General features: G+C 40.2%; 2 protein-coding genes across 3 annotated transcripts in view; both read right to left on the minus strand.

Annotated features, from left to right (window-relative positions):
• The window catches only part of LOC139418054 (vasodilator-stimulated phosphoprotein-like), a 50,271-nt gene extending 46,119 nt beyond the window's left edge, over positions 1-4,152 (minus strand). For both annotated transcript variants that reach the window (XM_071167207.1, XM_071167206.1), the window contains exon 1: positions 3,942-4,152. In XM_071167207.1, coding sequence (XP_071023308.1) covers positions 3,942-3,946 — 5 coding nt within the window. In that variant the 5' untranslated portion in view covers positions 3,947-4,152. The remainder of the gene's footprint in view (positions 1-3,941) is intronic.
• A 7,685-nt stretch (positions 4,153-11,837) lies between these two features.
• On the minus strand, positions 11,838-14,653 carry LOC139418055 (small nuclear ribonucleoprotein Sm D2-like). Its single transcript, XM_071167208.1, has 3 exons — positions 14,540-14,653; positions 13,909-14,088; positions 11,838-13,008 (listed from the first exon to the last, which is right to left on the minus strand). Coding segments are annotated over exons 1-3 (366 nt in total). The 5' UTR covers positions 14,542-14,653; the 3' UTR covers positions 11,838-12,824.
• Positions 14,654-16,849: the final 2,196 nt, after the last annotated feature.

The raw sequence follows: 16,849 nt of genomic DNA on the forward strand, positions 1-16,849 counted from the left end.
CTGTATCCAGGAAACTGTCCCTATCACAGGATACCTGCTTCTCAGACAGCGTTATCATCCATCCACTACTTTATCTATTGACATGTCCATCAGGTTGAATTTCATTTACTGGCAGCATTTCCTGGGGGTTATGACATTAGTCTGCACATGATGTCATGTAATCAAGGATGAGTGTTAATGGAACCTGATTCCCACTCTGGTGGGGAGCTTTGGGGCCTTCTCCGCTGATACCTCAGGGATTAGGCTTCTGCATTCATCCTCTATAGCTGGCTGAGAGAGGGTCTCTGCTCACACCATTACACCACAGCTGCTGGGATAGTAATGAACTCTAAAGGATGACCTGACCTCTGAGGTCCAACCTTATGGGGGAGATACACACTCATCTCACTCACTCTGGCTTGGATAGGTGCACACTGCACAGTGACACGTCCATTTCCTTTCTGTATAACAACGCAAATGCATTTAGTCTCTCCCGTTGTGAAGAAATACTTTAAGTGTAAGAAAAGCAATTGCACATACCCTGCAGTAATCCTACACACTAGCATTATGATGTTATCATAGCCTACATCAGGGTTGCCCAACAGGTGGCCTGCGGGCGATTTTATTTGGCACCCCAAGTTCCCAGAGCTAAAAAATTTAAATATGTTTTTATTTTTATAAAAGACACCAGCAAATCAGCTCCGAGCAGGACGGTCACCAGAGTTTCATAACATTTGGGGATCAGTCCTGAAGACCAGAGTCTGAGGGGTTTGCAGGTCCAAGAAAAAAAATGGCCTTTTCTAAAAATAATTTCCTGCAATTCGACGTCATATTACATTACAAAATTATCTTTTACACCACACAAATGACCAAAATTACAAGTTACTTTGACATTGACATACTAAGATCAATAAAATGAATGACCCATTTCTTAAGTGCAACCAATAGCATAGGCCCATGAATAGAGTGGACAAAATATGAGGAAATTAGTCCACCAACTTTCCATTGGCACTTACATATCCAAACTGTTTTTTCCCGCAATTGTATTTTGAAATATTGCAAAAGACCTTTCAGCGGCCACCTGCTGTTCACTGACAACCACATCTCAACAATCAGCATGCTTGATATTTGCTACGCGGGCTGCCCAATTGCGGGACTCCCGACTGTAGGGCTATGCGCTCGCAATGTGACAAAACACAATCTACAGCAATTTTCCACAAGGCCAAATAATCAACACTTATTATTATTAAATTCAATGGATTGTGGTCAGTAACCCCATATGGAGGTTATTTAGTTGGTTGTCCTACTGTTACAATAATATTTTTAATGATCTATGAGCAAGTAGCCTAGCCAACAAAGATGTCAGATGACTTGAATAGCATATGGGAATAGTGTAAAAATGTGTATTTGCATAAGTAGGCTAAGTGACTGAAATGAATTAGAAAAGGAAAACATCAGGGAAGCTCATTGGGTAGGCTATAGGTGTAATGTGTGTGTAGAGAAGATCTGCATTGCTTTTAATTGTTTGACTAATGATCACTCACCTCAACTTAGCTAAGATTTCCCAGCCTAATTCTAAAACCAAATATCCAAACGGAGATGAAGTGAAAACAAAAATCTGACATTGATTTATTTATCAAGTCGAGTTCCCATGCCTGTCCTAAAGTAGTGCAATGATGCTGTCCCAATCAAAACAGTGCTGGAATGATCAGTTGACCACACGTGGCAATTGTTTTACATCTATTATTATTGACATTTATTATAACCAGTGGTGAAGCGCTGTTTGTTTTGGTAGCCTACCAGAGCATAAGTATTTATTATTATTACATCATAATTTCTGAATGAATGTTGGTGCCGACATGTAACCTATTGAATAAAATAATTTTAGAATATACATACAATGCACAATACATACATCCAAATTGCACTATTGCCTATGTCCACACGTGGCACAATGAAAATTTTCAATTTTTTAAATCCTAAAACACAAAATTAGGCCTACCTTATTTATACGTGATCACTGTCAATCTTGAATTCAAATTCTTCAAGTAGTACAGGTGAAACGTCCATGCTGCATGAATGCCAACCATTTGATCCCAATCAATTTCATGGAAATATGCATTTCGATCCTCTTGAATGATGTAGGTTAATCAGCCTAACTACGGTTTAATCGAATGTTAGAGAAGATGGAGTTTAACACAGCCACCTGTATTGTTTCAATCAAAGCATATTCAACATTTCAGCACAATAAATTACGTGGTGTTTTAGTATAAGAGTAGCCGAACATTATCATGCTATTATAATCGGTTTGTTATGTAGAATACTAATGAATCATTAAGTGATCTTGCTAGACATGGCACCATTCTGAAAAGTGGCGGATTATAAAGGTTGGATGAATTTGGGAGTTTCACGGAACCATAGCTCAATGAACTAAGCGCAATCATTATTTTTTACACCATAGCAGGAGAGCCAAAGATTCTGGGCTGACCCAAAATTATTTCGGGCTAAAGCCACGAAAGCCAGGCCCTAGTGACCTCCCTGGTTCAAAGTGAATTGAATTTAGGAAATCTGTTCCAAAGTATTCTCACGCAGAACAGAGAAATAAAGATGATCGTATACAAATGTACGCAAGTTTTGAAAGGATTATGTTTTAGTCAAATATTATATTTGTTTGGGCACTCTTTGTTGAGTACAAGTTATTTGTAATTATGTTCTGACCCCTGACCATCCAATCAAGAAAAAAATCGACCTTCGGCTGAATCTAGTTGATGATTAACCAAATATTGGACTAAATGTGCCTAACGATACTTCTTAGTTCAAGGACATTACAGGTTCTGTTAAAGCGTCGAATTGGCTCTCCGGAAGCCAAAACACACCATCTAAACGTGAACCGATTCTCAATTGTGGTACGGATATATAAACAAATCCATCTACTTTCATATAACATCTAAATAATTTCACAAGTGCAAAATACACACTTACTGTTTCAACACAGTTTCAGCCGAAAGTATTTCTCAGTGACAACACGTTTGTGGAGTCTCTTCTATTTACACACAGGAGTTCGGAGATGCAGGTAGCTAATTGCACAAGTAGTCGTCTGTTTTCCGTAAACAAGCGCTTTAAAGATGAACATATTGCGGTGTGGGAACCCTGACCCTATAAAAAGGTGTGTATCAAGGTAACCTTTTGTTTTCAAAAATGACTTATTGCTGATATGGTTTCCAAAAACCATACCTCAAGCGATCTTCAGACCGAGCGTCGTGATTCTTAAAACTCCCCCCTAAAGAAAATGCCTTCGTCCAATGACTCATATGTGTAATGTAATGGAACGGAGAGTCATGAATGATCAAGAGCTAGTTGATGATCCCTGGCCTACATCCTATTATCAAGGCCATAGTGTCTTCTCAGTGTCAACATCTTCAAGAAGTTGAGTTAGCGAAGTGCCACAGCGAGTTGTTTTTAAATCAGAATTTTGTATAATAAGAAGCTTACGTTTGGACCATAACTTGGCTGAAAGCGAGAATCTAGGCTACTGGAGAAAATGTGACATTGCAAATATTTCCCCTTGAGATAGGCTACAAACTACAATGTATGGGGGCGGGCTATAACCAGTCGTCTAAATATGATAAATAGGCCTACATCTGCAGAAGCCTGGGTATGGTCATGTTTTATCAGATAGGTATAAAACACCGGTAGTCTACTGTTTTGCTAATGCTATGCCCCACATGTGCATAGCCTAACCATAAATCATGTTCGTAGCCTCTTTTGTTGAACATTTTGTCATTTTGAGAATAAAAAATAAATGACACGGGACATTCTACCATTGTGAGGATACAATGTGTTCCTTTATAAAAAAAAGAATCATGACAATTAACATCAAGGTTGCAAACGCGAAATTGTAACATTATAGAATATCGAAACAAAACAGGCAAGTGCACAGATCAGATTTTCCACGCCCTTACCTCATTGTTTGGCGAGACTGCAAATATTCTCTCCCAAGCTAGATGTTTGGTTTCCGATGAGAAGCCGGTGTAGAAAAATAGAAGACATAAGATATAACGATGGTAAAGATGTGATACACACATGTATCAATCTAGCCACCCTAATCGGGCTGTGCACGAATGGGCGAAATAGACAGCAGCACACACCACGACAATTTCCAGGGGTGTATTCACTAGGAACCAAACAGAACGAAATGGGGAGGGATTTACATGCATTTGTCCAATGGAAACTCTCGCGGTATTTCCGTTTGGAGTAAAAAGTTTCCGTGGCAAAACGTTTTGGAATAATGATTGCACCACCGGCCATAGACTTAGGCCATTTACCGTTTAACAACCAAACGGAAGCAAACCGAGCAAATGGACCTAAACGGGGAGGGGGTCTACCTGAATTTGTCAACTAGAAACTCTCGTTTTCGTTACAAAAGGTTTTTAGTTTGGAGTAAACGATTTCTGTAGCAAAACGTTTTGCAACACACGAAACCTTTGTAACAGAATCGGAGTACACCCCTCATTCAAAGGAACATCTTTCAATGGATGACTGAATGGAGTAGTGGGGCAAGCTTGTCAAATCCTATCACCATCCCTCCTCAGGCCACACCGCTTCTATTCGACTACTGAAGTTTACTCCTGAAACAGAGGCAGAGATTGTTTTGGATCGTGCTAAAGGGGCTACGATTTGAATGGGGAACTATTTTCTTTCACGTGGCGCCAGATTTCGCGTTGATCTGAACGCCCATCCACGTAGCCCATTGTTGCTGTTCATTTGAGCCTATTCAAATCAAATTGTATTTGTCACGTGCGCTGAATACAGCAGGTGGACTTTACCGTGACGTGTTTACTTATGAGCCTTCCTTTCCCAACAATGCAGAGTTATAAAGTAAGAAAAGTCAGCCAAAAATTCTAACACAATAAAATAACAATAAGGAGATGATATACAGGAGTCCTAGTACTGAGTCAATGTGCAAGGGTACAAGATAGTTGAGGTATTCAAGGTAATGTACATGTAGGTAGTGGTAAAAGTGACTTGACAATCAGGATCGATAATAAAGAGAGTAGCAGCAGCATATGTGAAAGAGTGAGTGTGGCGTAAATGTGCATGTGTGTTTTAGGTGTGTGAGCATATATAGTGTGTGTGTATTGGAGTGTCAGTGTAGTATGTGTGAGTGTGTGGGTAGAGTCCAGTAAGTGTGCATAGAGCCAGTGCAAGAAAGTCCGTGCAAATAAAAATGGGGTCCTGCAAATAATCAGGGTAGACATTTGATTAACTGTTCGGCAGTCTTATGGCTTGGGGATAGAAGCTGTTCAGGAGCCTTTCGGTCCCAGACTAGGTGCTCCGGTACCACTTGCTGTGCGGTAGCAAAGAGAACAGTCTATGACTTCGGTGGCTAGAGTCTGACCATTTTTAGGGCCTTCCTCTGACACCGCCTGGTATAGAGGTCCTGGATGGCAGGGAGCTTGGCCCCAGGGATGTACTGTGCCATATGCACTACCATCTGTAGCACCTTACGGTTAGATGCCAAGCTGTTGCCATACCAAGCGGCCTACCACCATCTTGTAGTCGGCAAACTTAATGATGATGTTGGAGTTGTGCTTTGCCACACAATAGTGGGTGAACAGGGAGTACAGGAGGGAACTAAGCACGCACCCCTGAGTTGCCCCCATGTTGAGGGTCAGCGTGGCGGATGTGTTGTTGCCTACCTTTACCACCTTAGGGTGGCTCGTCAGAGAGTCCAGGGACCAGTTGCAGAGGGAGGTGTTTAGTCCCAGGGTCCTGAGCTTGGAAGGCACTATGGTGTTAAATCCTGAGCTGTAGTCAGTGAACAGCATTCTCGCATACTGTAGGTGTTCCTTTTGTCCAGGTGGGAAAGGGCGGTGTGGAGTGCAATAGAGATTGCATCTGTTGGGGCGGTATGCGAATTGGAGTGGGTCCAGGGTTTCTGGAATGATGGTGTTGATGTGAGCCATGACCAGCCTTTCAAAGCATTTCATGACTACAAATGTGCATGCTACGGGGTGATAATCATTTAGACAAGTTACCTTGGCATTCTTGGGCACAGGGACTATGGTTGTCTAGTTAAAACGTGTAGGTATTACAGACTGGGTTCAAATAGACTTTCCCTGGCCTAAATAAGCTTTTTCACCCATGGCTTGCCATGTTTTTTGGAATTAAAACAATTGTTAAGGTAGAGAATGTATTCTTTATTGTAGAATTTTAGGAGAGTACAGCACTAAAACACACCTGATTCAAATAGTCAGGGTCTTGTTGAATCAGGTTAGAGGTGGAACAATACGTGCATGCACACTCTAGGATCAGGGTTAGTGATAGGCAGGCCTATTACTACTCAACATGAACATATAAAAATAGAAGGATGCTTATGTTGGCAAAACATACTATGGAAATCCATTTCCCATTGGGAAGTTAGCATTTTAGTTGTCACTTACTGGCCCTAAATGAGAATGAGATCAAAGTACAATTTACAAGCCTGAAATGAAGTCACATATGGGGAAAAGAGATGGGAGACTGTGTAGCCACGAACGAGAACATTGTCGTGCCAACAAATGTCTATGGCTATGCTCTGCAGCAAATGTCAAATGTATTGCACCAACAGTGTTTTCAGAGTTTTGAAATTTGAGGCTTTCATATCCTTTCCCGGACATCTTCACACAAAAAAAACCTTCCTGTTTACTGACAAATTGGGTCATTTATGCATGGGTACTTCAAAAACGGGAAATACTTACTGAAATTACATTTGTCCAATGATTAGGCTATATATTGACATTCTAAAAAGTGATATGGTAAAAATTGTAAAAATATGTTCAAATTGTATTCAATCAATCAATCAAATGTATTTATAAAGCCCTTTTAACATCAGCCGATGTCACTAAGTGCTATACAGAAACCCTGCCTAAAACCACAAACAGCAAGCAATGCAGATGTAGAAGAACGGTGGCTAGGAAAAACTCCCCAGAAAAGCTAGAACCTAGGAAGAAACCTAAAGAGGAACCAGGCTCTGAGGGGTGGCCAGTCCTCTTCTGGCTTTGCCGGGTTGAGATGATAACAGTATATGGCCAAAATGTTTGAACATTCATAGATGACCAGCAGGGTCAAATAATTATAATAATCACAGGGGTTGTAGAGGGTGCAACAGGTCAGCACCTCAGGAGTAAATGTCAGTTGGCTTTTCATAGCCAAGCATTCAGAGTTAGAGACTGCTGGAGCGGTAGAGTCGAAAACAGCAGGTCCGGGACAAGGTAGCACGTCCGGTGAACAGGTTAGGGTTCCATAGTTGTATGTACGGGATACACATGGTATACATCGTCCAAATAAATGCTACTTGCAGGTTCCTTCTCGACAATGCAACACTAAATAATAAAATATGAGAATACAAAGTAAATGGCATTAGAATAGAATAAACATGTTAGCATTTATTATAATACAGGAATGCACAATTTATAGTCCAACATTTACACCTGTATTGGGGAAGGTTGGGGGCAAGTGTATAAATTAAGCAGTATAATAACATGTGTAGCAGAAGTTGTGATGTGTGTGTAGAATGAATGTCTATACAGTTGAATTCGGAAGTTTACATACACTTAGGTTGGAGTCATTAAAACTCGCTTTTCAACCACTCCACAAATTTCTTGTTAACAAACTATACTTTTGGCAAGTCGGTAAGGACATCTACTTTGTGCATGACACAAGTAATTTTTCCAACAATTGTTTACAGACAGATTATTTCACTTATAACTCACTGTATCACAATTCCAGTGGATCAGAAGTTTACATACACTAAGTTGACTGTGCCTTTAAACAGCTTGGAAAATTCCATAAAATGATGAAATGGCTTTAGAAGCTTCTGATAGGCTAATTGACATAATTTGAGTCAATTGGAGGTTTACCTGTGGATGTATTTCAAGGCCTACCTTCAAACTCGGTGCCTCTTTGCTTGACATCATGGGAAAATCAAAATAAATCAGCCTAGACCTCAGAATTTTTTTTGTAGATCTCCACAAGTCTGGTTCATCCTTGGGAGCAATTTCCAAATACCTGAAGGTACCACATTCATCTCTACAAACAATAGTACGAAAGAATAAACACCATGGGACCACGCAGCCATCATACTGCTCAGGAAGGAGATGTGTTCTGTGTCCTAGAGATGAATGTACTTTGGTGTTGTCATGACGTTGGCCTGGGGTTAGGTTTATGACAGTCATAAATACCTGTTACCCCCCTTTTTCCTCTCTCTATCCTACTAATGCTACATTTGCAAAACCCTTGGTTAACATAGAGATTCTGCGAACATCAGAAGGTGAGGGGAAATGAACTATATTCTGGTCATCTGACCAATTGAACATATGCGGTGGTACTTAATGAATATGATGTCAGTTCGGTTTGCATCTGAGACATTCTCATCAATGATAAGATGACAAACTCTACAGTGGAAAGTCTACACATCAGAGTTATCTGATTCAAATGGAATTGTTGTTTAATTTAAATGTTTGAATATGAAATTATTCGTGATGGGATGAAATGTGATTTTAGCTTCTAAAATGTGAGATTTGGGTTTTCATAAGGTAGGGCTCTGCTCAATCAGTGGCCCGCCCCTGCGAAGGGACATGGGCTATAAAACGTTTCAAACACACCCTCCTCTCCCTTCCTATATAAAGCCTTGATGACAATATAACCTCCTGTTCCGAGGAACAGTGAGGACGACGGTCCGATAATAACTACAGAACGAAGCCACATCAGCGTGAGCTTTGGTTGCGAAAGGTATGAACTTTGAACTCGTATTCACTGCAGAAGTGATATCTCCTAGCCGTTGAGTTAGCAACAGCAGCTGCAAACGAGGGTTAGGAAGGAATAGACAGAGTACCCCGTCTATCACACAACGACGTTACTACAACGTATCCAATTGACCACCAGAGACATTCTTCAAAGGACAAAGGACTCGATTTGGCAACACGGCCTTCCATCTACCACCAACCTACTGAAGCGCAGCTCAGAGTAAATATTTATTGCATTTTCCTTTTCCAAATGGGCAGTAATCTAGAATGCATAAGATACTGTATTTACAATAGCACAGCTTCGCCCTTTGTTCCTCAGTCTTCCCGCTCTTTCACTCAAACCCAGCCCCTTTTCTTTTGTGTAACAAGCTGTCATATCTGTTCCGCCTGCTAGGGACGTTTTCCTTTATGACGTAATTTGTAATCAAGTTATGATTAATTATGTGAATGCGTAATTCTGTGTGATTAGTTAGGTATTTAGTAAATAAATAATTAAACCCAATTTTGTATCGCTGATTCAACTTGTTAGCCAGGGTTCGCGAAGATAACCAAAAATGTACAACTTTCAGATGAGACTGAATTAAGGTGACAATTAATATGGACTGCTATTGATGTAAAATATTACTAGGTCTTTAAGAGTTTATTAGGAAGATAACAGCTCTATAAATATTATTTTGTGGTGCCCCGACTCTCTAGTTAATTACATTTACATGATTAGCTCAATCAGGTAATATTAATTACAGAGAAATTATTTTATAGAATAGCATGTCATATCACTTAATCCAGCATAGCCAAAGACACAACAGTGTGAAAAGTGCAAATAAATCCCAGAACAACAGCAAAGGACCTTGTGAAGATGCTGGAGGAAACAGGTACAAAAGTATCTATATCCACAGTAAAACGAGTCCTATATCGATATAACGTGAAAGACCGCTCAGCAAGGAAGAAGCCACTGCTCCAAAACCGCCATAAAAAAGCCAGACTACAGTTTGCAACTGCACCTGGGGACAAAAATCATACTTTTTGGAGAATTGTCCTCTGGTCTGATGAAACAAAAATAGAACTGTTTGGCCATAATGACCATCGCTATGTTTGGAGTAAAAAGGGGGAGGCTTGCAAGCCGAAGAACACCATCCCAACCGTGAAGCACAAGGGTGGCAGCATCATGTTGTAGGGGTGCTTTGCTGCAGGAGGGACTGGTGCACTTCACAAAATAGATGGCATCACCAGGAAGGAAAATTATGTAGATATATTGAAGCATCATCAAGCCATCAGTCGGGAAGTTAAAGCTCGGTCGCAAATGGGTCTTCCAAATGGACAATGACCCCAAGCATACTTCCAAAGTTGTGGCAAAATGGCTTAAGGACAACAAAGTCAAGGTATTGGAGTGGCCATCACAAAGCCCTGATCTCAATCCTAAAGAAAATTGGTGGGCAACCTGACTCAGTTACACCAGCTCTGTCAGGAGGAATGGGCCAAAATTCACCCAACTTATTGTGGGAAGCTTGTGGAAAGCTACCCAAAACGTTTGACCCAAGTTAAACCATTTAAAGGCAATGCTACCAAATACTAATTGAGTCTATGTAAACTTTTGACCTACGGGGAATGTGATGAAAGAAATAAAAGCTTAAATAAATCATTCTCTCTATTATTCTGACATTTCATTCTTAAAATAAAGTGGTGATCCTAACTGACCTAAGACAGATAATTTTTATTAGGATTAAATGTCAGGAATTGTGAAAAACTGACTTTAAATGTATTTGGCTAAGGTGTAAGTAAACTTCCGACTTCAACTGTAAATGTGTGTGTTCATGAATGCATGTGTGCTAAGGTGCAGCGTCAGTCCATTTCAATTGTTCAGCAGCAGTAGATAGAATCTCTGAGCCTGTTGGTATCAGACCTCATGCTCCGAGACCATCTGCCCGACAGTAAAGGAGAGAGCAGCTCGTGTGTGGAGCCCTTGATGATGCTGCGAGCATTCCTCAGTCACCGTTTTGAGTAGATGTCCTGGATGGGTGGGAGCACGGTTCTAGTGATGTACTGGGCCATCTTAGCCTCCCACTGGAGGGCCTTGCTGTCTTGTATGGATTAAAACCCGTACCAGGCCGTGATGTAACCGGTCAGGACGCTCTCGATAGTGATTCGGTAGTACTGTATTTGGAGGAACCGGGGAGGCATGCAGAATTTATTCAGCCCCATTAGAAAGTAGATGTGGTTGCGCCCTCTTGACAAGAGTGGTGGTGTTGTTAGTCTATTTTTCTGTACTGTATACCAAAACCTAACATTAGTAAGACATCCTCAGTGATATCATGCAGATTAGCCCACCACAAGAGGGCATTGAAATATCACATTCTGCATGCTGTACTGTGCTCAAGGCTGAGAGACTCATCCATTTCCTGGCTTTACAAGGACCCAAGTGTTACTTTTACCACAAATGTGATGTTAACCAATAACGTTAAACATTCCCTACAACAGTTTAGACTCTATATAGTGTACAAATCATTAGGAACACCTTCCTAATATTGAGTTGCAGCCCCCTTCGCCCTCAGAACAGCCTCAATTCGTTGGGGCAAGGACTACAAGGTGTCGAACGCGTTCCACAGGGATGCTGGCCATGTTGACTCCAGTACTTCCCACAGTTGTCAATATCTCCTTCATACACACAGGAAACTGTTTAGTGAAACACACAGCAGTGTTGCAGTTCTTGACTCAATCAAACCATTGCACCTGGCACTTACTACCATACCTGGTAAAATGCACTTATATTTTGTCTTGCCCATTCACCCTCTGAATGGCATACATACACAATTCATGTCTCAAGGCTTACAAATCCTTTAACCCGTATCCTCCACTTCATCTACACTGATTGAAGTGAACTCAACAGGTTACCTCAATAAGGGATCATAGCCTTCACCTGGTCAGTCTAATGGAAAGAGCAAGTGTTCCTAATGTTTTGTACACTGTGTACTTAACCATTTTGTCCTTTCTAGCATGGCCATCAAGCGACTTCCACACAAGATGGCTAGTTTTGCAGGTTTTCTTCATTTACATTAAATGCATGGCTTTCAGAGATATAGAACAAAAACATTTGTTTATTAAAATATTAAACAAAGAGAAAAAAACAATATGTTCCTTGTAGGAATTTTATCACCGCCTCAATAATAAAACAGGCCGATATCAGATTGGAGCTTTGAGTACAAAATTCAGCAGTTTGAAAAACTATGACAAGATCAGCCAATAATATTAATTTGTCTCCATTATGTGTGTTGGATGTTGGAATCATATCAAACAATATTAAATCATAACATAAACAGAGGGGTCATGTTCAAAAGGGCAACTTAAGGTCACATATGGTCAAACTAATCTCTCAGCTCTAACAGGTTGGAAGAAATAAATTCTGATTTAGTTGATGTCCTGTTGCAGAGCACTTTTTGAAAACTTGGGCCTTACTGAAAGAGATCCAATATCCATGATTAATCGAGTTCTGAGCCAAATTCAGTAAGCAGAAATATATAAGACTTAAAAATGGAAAACAAAGTGTTCGAGAAATACCACCACTACTACTAAAAAAGTTTCTCCATGTCATGCCTACAGAACTTGACCCAGGGCCACGTTTAGTAGTCAAACATTGTGGAACGTTTAATATAGAAATGTAATGAATAGAGCTGACGTGATTCCTTATTCTAGATGTCAGAGACGCATGTTTGTTCCACATTGTAGATTTATATCTAAATGTTCCACAACATTGTGGCCTGTTGAACGCAGCCCTGGTGTGGAGAGCAAACAGATTGAAAAGACCGAGTGACTAAAACAATCTCATGTACTTGACAAATGCTGTGGAACATTTTAGATTGATGCGATTGCTCATTCTAAAAAGGGGCTTGAACATTCCACAACATTGTGCCCTGATGAACATGGCCCTGCTCTTGCAGTTTCTCAGCTAAAGCAGGGTAGTATTCATTAGAAACCAAACAGAAGAAAACTGACCAAAACGGGGCGGGACGGTGTGTACTAATTATTATGACCCAGTGTGGTACAAACTTTGGGTGAGATGTCAGTCTACTTCCCCCCAGTCCCAGTGATAAGAGGGTTCCTCAACACAACAATGACAGAGTCCCCTCTCAGAAACATCTTAGAGATGTACCGGTCCTTGTTCACTGGCTTGGACTTCTTTTTCCCCTTGCCACTCTTCGGGACCTCTGTCCACATCTCCTTCACATTCTCCAACACCATGTTGCAGTGCCTACATAGAGAGAAGACAATGTGAAATTATACCGAACAAAAATATAAAGCGCAACAGGCAACAATTTAGTTACAGTTTATATAAAGGCCCTTTATTTTAGGGCCACTTCATTAAGCCCCAATCTAAGGATTTCACATGAATGGGCATGGGTGCAGCCATGGGTCGACCTTTGAGGGCATAGGCCCACCCACTTGGTAGCCAGACCCAGCCAATCAGAATGAGTTTTTCCACACAAAATGGCTTTAGACAGAAACTCCCCAGCACCCTCCCGCAGTTGAAGAAGCCAGATGTGGAGGTCCTGGGCTGGCGTGGTTACACGTGGTCTGCGGTTGTGAGGCTGGTTGGACGTACTGACAACAACGTTGGAGGCAGCTTATGGTAGAGAAATTAACATTAAATTCTCTGGCAACAGCTCTGGTGGAAATTCCTGTAGTCAGCATGCCAATTGCATGCTCCCCCAAAACTTTAAACATATGTGGCATTGTGTTGTGACAACTGCACATTCTAAAGAGGCCTTGTCCCCAGCACAAGGTGCACCTATGTAATGAGTGTGTTAAATCAGCTTATTGATATGCCACACCTGTCAGGTGGATGGAATATCTTGAATAAGAAGAAATGCTTACTAAGAGGGATGTAAACAAACTTCTCCACAAAATTTGATTGAAATACACTTTTAGTTGCACCTACAACATTTCTGGGATTTTTATTTTAGCCCATGAAACATGGCACCAACACTTTACATGTTGCATTTATATTTTTGTTCAGTGTACACGCTAATTGAAATGGGTTTTGGGAACCAAGTAATCGAATAATCCAAACAAGACATGAGGTCATGATCTGGAAGGTGATGGAAAAGTAGTTTATTTTCTGCCATTTTCAGTTATTCATTCAATTCATTACCTGTCGAAGGCTTTGACTCGTCCAAGTAGCTTTTTGTTGTTGCGGCAGTTGACGAGGACTTGTGTGTTGCTTTTCACGGACTGGGTGAGCACAGACAGTGGTCCAGTGTTGAATTCTTCCTCCTCTCGTTTCTGCAACTCTTCTGGAGTCATCTCAGACTTGGGTTTATTCAGCAAACTCCTACAAAGACCAAATAACATGTGTCAAACGCATAATCTAAAACCTAGCTATAGGTATTAGTTAGGTAACTCAAATGTGCAAAATATTAATAACATGGGATTTATATAGCTCTTTTCAAGGACCCAAAGTCGATAAATAATTGTAGAAAATACATCAGACTAAACAAAAAAACTGCATAATGATGAGGTCAAAGGGAAAGAGTAACAAAGTTAAACCTTAACTCATTATTTTGTTTAGCTATCAATAATGGTTAGCGAGCTAGCTCTCTATAACTTGCAGCTAACGTGAGCAATTCAGATTCAAGCACACTAACGTTAGCTAGCTAGCCTGTATAAGAACGATTCAGTAAACTTTGAGCAAGCTCATTACAACCAAATCCCAGCACACATTGCAAAACAAACGCATTTAGTTGATACATTAAATGAATACTCAACTGCACTCTTGAACTTACATGTTTGTGAATTGGTGTTATTTGTGTTCTGAATGAATGAGGAGAAAATTCTTTCGGACTGAAAACGTTGCGCGAAAAATACCAAATACTTCCGGGTAAATGAAAGGCTCCTCTGCAGTCCTAACAATGGACACAATGTGGCGGCATCTACTGGCAAGGAGTATAAATGCTACTACACTACAGCTCATTCATTCATTTCTCCCCAAATATATTTCAGGTATTGATTGAGATATACATGTCAATTAAGGTTTTGTATCGTATTGATCTCAAAATAGCAACAATGGGTAGCATAACCGTTTTTGCAGTCACCCTTCCTTGCCCTATGGTTAGCATTGTACTGAAAATTGCATGTCATTGTGACTACTCATCTTGTGGTAATCCATCCCTATGATCATGATTAACTGAACAAGATATAAGAAGTATTGTGAACTCTTATTTAAAAAAACGCTTTTACAGATACAAAGTTGACAACATAGGCACCATCATTCTTTGGCATGTCTTTTGAAATGGTGATACACACACACACACACACACACACACACACACACACACACACACACACACACACACACACACACACACACACACACACACACACACACACACACACACACACACACACACACACACACACACACACTCTCTGGTGTCACCTATGTAGTTCTCTTTCTCATCCCTTTCAGTAAAATAATTAGCTACGGGCGTGGCTCACACCGCAGACACAGATATTTAACAGTCAAACATGCCCTCTCTTTCCTTCGTGTTCAGACTGGTCAGCGCAAATTTAACTATGCAAATAAGACCTAGTGTAGTATCTGCGTATCTGTGCTGGTTCTTTGAGTCTTTTATGTCTTTCATCGTCACCAATAAGTTTAAACCGACTTGGTCCACACATCTCACACACGAGACGATCTACTGACGTGCAAATGCAGTGCATGTGTGATCTCTGCCTGATTGAGGCTATGTAGCAGTAGTAGGCTTGTTCTCACACAAAAGTGTCATACAAGTTTAATAATTTAATTGATTAATAATGGAATTGAAATAGGAAATATGGCAACATTTTCAAATGCATTTTAGAGCAATCAGTTTCAGTGGATTTATTTCTCTCTCTCCCTCTGGTGTGGATCTCCTATTGATTTGCATGCTGCATCACACATTTGCATACAGTTACAGCGCAGCTCTGGAGGACATCAGGACACAGTACAGTCAACAGTCTTCTGGTTGTCTGAAAGAGGCAGCCATCCCCGCAAACCTTTTCAATCAACTTTGTTTCACCGTCATTTTAACAAAACAAATCTAGATTTTTCCTTCTGATGATGTTGAATCAAAGTGGAAAAGTGATTTGATTTGAAAGAAGTCATCAACGTAAAGAAGTTTCGGAAATGTCCAATCAAACGTAGGCCTAAATAGAAATTTGACGTTGAATTTACGTCTGTGCCCAGTGGAATGTCTGTCAAACCTGTCTACAGGAGCCTGTAGGAATGACATATTCAACTACATGGAACATTTTTTTTCTCTCACACATACATAAAGTCAGGCATGATGACTGTTGTACAACCATTATGTGAATGTTTCAAAAAAATACTTTAAAGTATGACGTAAGTCGTTTTTGTTGGTATGTGTACTTTACTTTAGGATTTACATTTTTGCCGACTTTTACTTTTACTTCACTACATTCCTAAAGAAAACAATGTACTTTTTACATTTTCCTTGACACCCAAAGTACTCGTTACATTTTGGCATGAAAATTGTCCAATTCAAACACTTTTCAAGAAAACATCCCTGGTCATCCTTACTGCCTATGTTCTGGTGGACTCACTAAACACAAATGCTTAGTTTGTAAATTATGTCTGAGTGTTGGAGTGTGCCCCTGGCTATCCGTAAATAAAAAACAAGAAAATTGTGCCGTCTGGTTTGATTAATATAAGGAATTTGAAATTACTTATACTTTTACTTTTGATACTTAACTATATTTTAGCAATTCCATTTACTTTTGATACTCAAGCATATTTAAAACCAAATACTTTTACACTTTTCCTCAAGTAGAATTATACTGGGTGACTTTCACTTTTATTTCAGTAATTTTCTATTAAGTAATTTTCTATTACTTTTACTCAAGTATGACAATTGAGGTACTTTTTCCACCACTGTTTACAGCACGTGTCGAACTCATTCCACGGAGGGACGAGTTTTCGCTCCTTTTTTGTACTTGATTGATTAATTAAGGTCACTAATTAGTAAGGAACTCCCCTCATCTGGTTGTCTAGGGCTTATTTGAAATGAAAAAGCAAAAAACAGCAGACAGTCGGA

Source organism: Oncorhynchus clarkii, chromosome 10 (assembly GCF_045791955.1).
Source record: "Oncorhynchus clarkii lewisi isolate Uvic-CL-2024 chromosome 10, UVic_Ocla_1.0, whole genome shotgun sequence".
In the NCBI taxonomy this organism is placed as follows: Eukaryota; Metazoa; Chordata; class Actinopteri; order Salmoniformes; family Salmonidae; genus Oncorhynchus; species Oncorhynchus clarkii.